Source organism: Empidonax traillii, unplaced genomic scaffold (assembly GCF_003031625.1).
Source record: "Empidonax traillii isolate 1590-97213 ecotype Southwest subspecies unplaced genomic scaffold, ASM303162v1 scaffold386:size1297806, whole genome shotgun sequence".
NCBI classification, from domain to species: Eukaryota; Metazoa; Chordata; class Aves; order Passeriformes; family Tyrannidae; genus Empidonax; species Empidonax traillii.
In genome coordinates, this window is record NW_020955579.1 from 908,583 (window position 1) to 912,790 (window position 4,208).

Below are 4,208 nucleotides of genomic sequence, written 5' to 3' on the forward strand. Positions count from 1 at the left end.
AGCGCCGCGTGAAAGGGAAGAATTCCCCCAAATGTTTGGGTTTTTTTCGGCAGGACCCGAACGGGAGAGGTGATGGGAGCTTCCAGCAGAAGAAAAAAAAATTAAAAACACTTGACATTTTAATTGAAACCTTTACCGCTAATATATTACCTGGGTGACTACAATTAGGTTGTTTTTCGGTTGGCTGACAGCTTTTAAAATATTATTTCACTTGGGAAATAAAAGCTTCATCTCAGATTATAGGTGGGTATTTTTGGATTTACGTGATTTATGGTCACCATGACAACTAATGCTGTGTGGTAGCTCCCCTCCTCCATGGGGTGGGGGAATTTTAATCAAAGGCACGTTAGGAAATGCCGACAGCCTCTCCCTTTGGGCTGCCAGGGCCCGGGCCAGTGCTGTGTCCCGCTTTTAGGGGCACGGGAACGGCGGGAGGGTCTGTCCCGCCCGGGTTTAAGAGACGCGGGGCTGGTGCTAGGGAGGGTGTAGGAGGGCGGCGCAGTGGCCGGGTCCTGCTCCTCCTCTCCCCGTTCCCTTGGGGAGCGCGCCAGGAACCGCCTGCTCACGCCAAATGTCCCAGGACAGAGAGGGCTGCGGCGGGTGGTCATAGGCGCTTCGCCATGCGAGGACATAAAGTGTGTAACAAGCACTCTACACCGCGCAGGCGGGAGGGACTTTTCGTCTCGAACCGCGACGAAGTTAGCATTGCCCCAAAATGACTAAAAATAAATCAAAAAAAAAAAAAAAAAAAAAAAAAAAAAAAAAAAGATGGGAGGAGATACCACTGTATCCCTGCTCCCTCTGGCTCCCCCTCCCCAGGGCTTTGCAGACTTGTTGGAACCCTGATTTGGGGGCTGGAGAAGGGCAGCGCCCCCTCCCAAGTGCCCCTCGCAACGAGGCCGAGGCCGTGGCAGCCCCCTGCCCGCGGTTTTGGCACAGCCCCGCCGTGGGCAAATGCTGGAGTGGGGGATTCTGGGTGCGGGACCACGGAGGCAGCGAGAGGTTAAGAAGAATCTGGGATATGATTGGTAAACAAAATGTGCAGAATGGAGCTGGATTCATATTGACTTAGTTATAGGTCATCTGCTGCCGGTGCAAAGGGAGGAAATATTTACTTTACACATATACTTTATGATCTTTGGGGAATTAGCGGAAATTCAATAAGAAAACGGCTAGAATCATTTTAAACCCCCTATTTAAAAGACTTAAGCAAATTAGAGTCTTATCAGATTAAAATCCACTACAAATGTAAGAGCATTGTCTCCATCGAAACGCTGTGGGGTCTGAGGAAAGAGATTCTTTGCCAAATCTCAGGGATAAAAACACGTCATTTAAACACCAGATAATGAGCAGAATGTAAATTAATTTAACCTTCTTTACTAACAGGCTGCGAAAGTAATATGTATAATTTGGCGATAACTAAGATTGCAGGGGATGATACATACCTTGAACAAGAATCAGCGACTAAGGAAGACCCTTGCGGGGAGGTGGGGGTGAGGTATGGCGGGCGGGACGCGAACGGGACACAGAAAAGTTTGGGCGTTGGGATGGGGGTGAAAAGAGCTACATCAAGGGGAAGCTTTCTGTAACTTTTCGATACCAGTGATGGGCCAGATAAATGGAAGATAGAGACTCAAACCTGCATTTCCCGCGCCTGGGCTCTTTCGGGCTCCCATCCCTGCCACAGCCACGACTCCCCTGGGGTAGTGTCGGCTTTGCAGGCTAGGGTTCGGGGACAGACTCCTCTGCCCCAGGAGGAACTGACCAGCACGGGAGGGCAACCTACCACCGCCTTAGACGCGCGTGAAATAGCCCCGCTTCTCCTTCCTCCTGCGAGACGCGGGTCCACAGCAACCTCGCCCCTGCGCTATGAGCGGTCCCGTAAGCGGGGACCGCGGGACGGCGCAAACCATCCTTTACTGCCGCTGCCCGGGCGAGGGGTCAAATCCTGCCCCCAAGCCTCAGAGAGGGGTATGAGAAGTTTGTGTGCCGGCGCACGGCCCGGTGTGGGACTTGGCCAAACACTGTGAACGGCTTGCATGGGCGCTGGTTCGGGGACTACTGCGGGGGCGCGGGACGGTCCCTGCGGATCCACGCCGAGAGGGAGGAATGATCCCGCGAATAACTACGCGGGTAAGTTGTAAAACCAGGGTGGAAAAGCCTCCTTGGAAGCTCGATTTTTGAAGCTGATTGCAGGGAATGGGCGGGAGTGGCAAAGCCAAGGAGGGGATTTTTCGCCCCATATTCTCCGCCTTCGGTGGGGGCAGAGGAAGACCAGAACGCGGGCGAGGGGAAGTTGTTGTCGCTTGTGTTTAGTTGTCGCTGCTACCAGCCTAAGATTCGCCGTCTAACCGGCCGCGTCCGTGTCCTATTTATTTTCCACCCTCTTCATAAGAAGAGAATCGGGTTCAGGGCTTCCCCGCTTTCTTCTTCCTTGCTTCAGCGCCTCTGCCAGTGCCGAGCTCTCCACTCCTTACTCTCGCGGGTCCGCGAGTGCGGCGAGGCGCGGACGTACCCGGACCGCCCCGACGGAGTACCCCGTGCGGGGCGGCCAGAGGCCGTGCTCTCCGGGCGCGGGTACCACCCGCGGGGCGAACCGGGCGGGGGTTTTGAGATAGGGGGTGTGTGAGCCCATCACCGGGAGAGCGCGGGGGGCGGCGCGGGGCGCGGAGGGCCGTGCGGGCGGGGCGGGGCGGGGCGCGGGCGGGGCGGGGCGGGCGGCGGAGGGGCGGTGCGGGGGCGGTGCGGGGCGGGGTGGGTGACGTGCGGCGCGGGGAAGGCCGCCGCCGGTTTAAGATGTCAGGCCAAGAGGGAAGCGGCTGAGCTGATGCGGTGCGGGGCCGGCCGCGGCGCGGGTCCATGCGCGGGCAGCGGAGAGGAGCGCCCCGCGGAGCGCCGCCGCGCCTCGCCGCCCCCGCCCCGCGGAGACCCGTGGCGGGCCGGGGGCCGCCGGCCGGGGAGCAGCCGTGTCGCCGTGACGGCTCTTACAGGACTGGACTCGCCTGCTCGCCTGTCGCCGCCGCCGCGCCCCCCCGGGCGGCGGGGGCTCCGAGGCTCGCCGTGCCGCCCGGGCGCTAGTCGAACGTCGCCCGCCCCGCCGCGGCTCCCCGTCTGGCAACCCTGACCCCCCGCAGCCGCGGGGCTGCTCCGCGCCCGCGGAGGGGGCGCCGCGTGGACGCTCCTACACGTACCGACACCTACAGACACACGCATACCTTCTCCTATCGACCCCCCAGGCGCGCACGTAGACTTTGGCGTCCTTTTGCCGATGAACTGCATGAAGGACCCGTTAAACCTGGAGCGCCTGGGAGCCGGGAATAAGCTGTGCTCCTCCTCACCTTCCTCCTCCTCATCCTCCTCCTCCTCCTCTTCATCATCTTGCCACCACCACCAGCCCGCGCTGGCCATGGCGACGGCGCTGGCGCCGGGGCAGGGGCGCTCCTCCCTGGAGTCTGCCAAGCACCGGCTGGAGGTGCACACCATCTCCGACACCTCCAGCCCCGAGGCCGCAGGTAAGAGGGGGCGAGCGGCAGGGACCCCAGCCCGATGGGCGCCCCACCGCCCTGTCCTGCTCCGACCCGGCCCGGCCGGCGGCCCCGGCAACCCCGGGAACGCGATGCGCCGCCGCCCCTCTGCCCGGGAGCGCCCCGCACCCGAGCCGAGATATGTTTCGTGGTTTTTCGCGTGCGGTATCTGTGTGCCGGCATATAGGAAAGATAATGACATGTGTAAGGGTAGACGAATAGCACGTATACCGGTGGGAGAACTATATGGATACAGACTGGCAAATAATGTGGGAGTTGATGGGCAAGTAATATGGATACAGATGAACAAAGAATACGGGTATATACAGACAAAGAGTGTTGTTATGGGCAGGCGAATAATACGGATACAGGCAGGCGAATAATTAGGATTACATGTATACAGATGGGAGAATAATATGGATACAGATAGGTGGAAAGCTTGCATACGGAGAGGCGGCTCCGTCCCGCTGTCCTGACGGTGGCTGTTCCACCGGGAGGAGCCGCTCGTGAGTGCCCGCGGGTGCGGAGGGGCCGCGGCGGCGGGAGACAGGCTCGGGTTAATCATTACAGCGCCGAGCCGCGTTCGGGGCAGTCTGCGGGATCCAGCAGCGCTGGGGACAAGCCCTTCCCCAGCCGCTGGCGAGGAGGCTGAGGAGCCCTCGTTTTCCGCCTTGTTTTTTTTTT

General features: G+C 59.7%; 1 protein-coding gene across 2 annotated transcripts in view; it reads left to right on the forward strand.

The window, feature by feature from the left end:
* Nucleotides 1–4,208, forward strand: part of PITX2 (paired like homeodomain 2) — a 14,841-nt gene that overhangs the window by 7,478 nt on the left and 3,155 nt on the right. The window contains exon 3 of one of the 2 annotated variants that reach the window (XM_027893360.1): nt 3,237–3,512. The exons of the other annotated variant lie outside the window; for it this stretch is intronic. Coding sequence (XP_027749161.1) covers nt 3,237–3,512 — 276 coding nt within the window. The remainder of the gene's footprint in view (nt 1–3,236; nt 3,513–4,208) is intronic. 2 annotated transcript variants of the gene reach the window in all.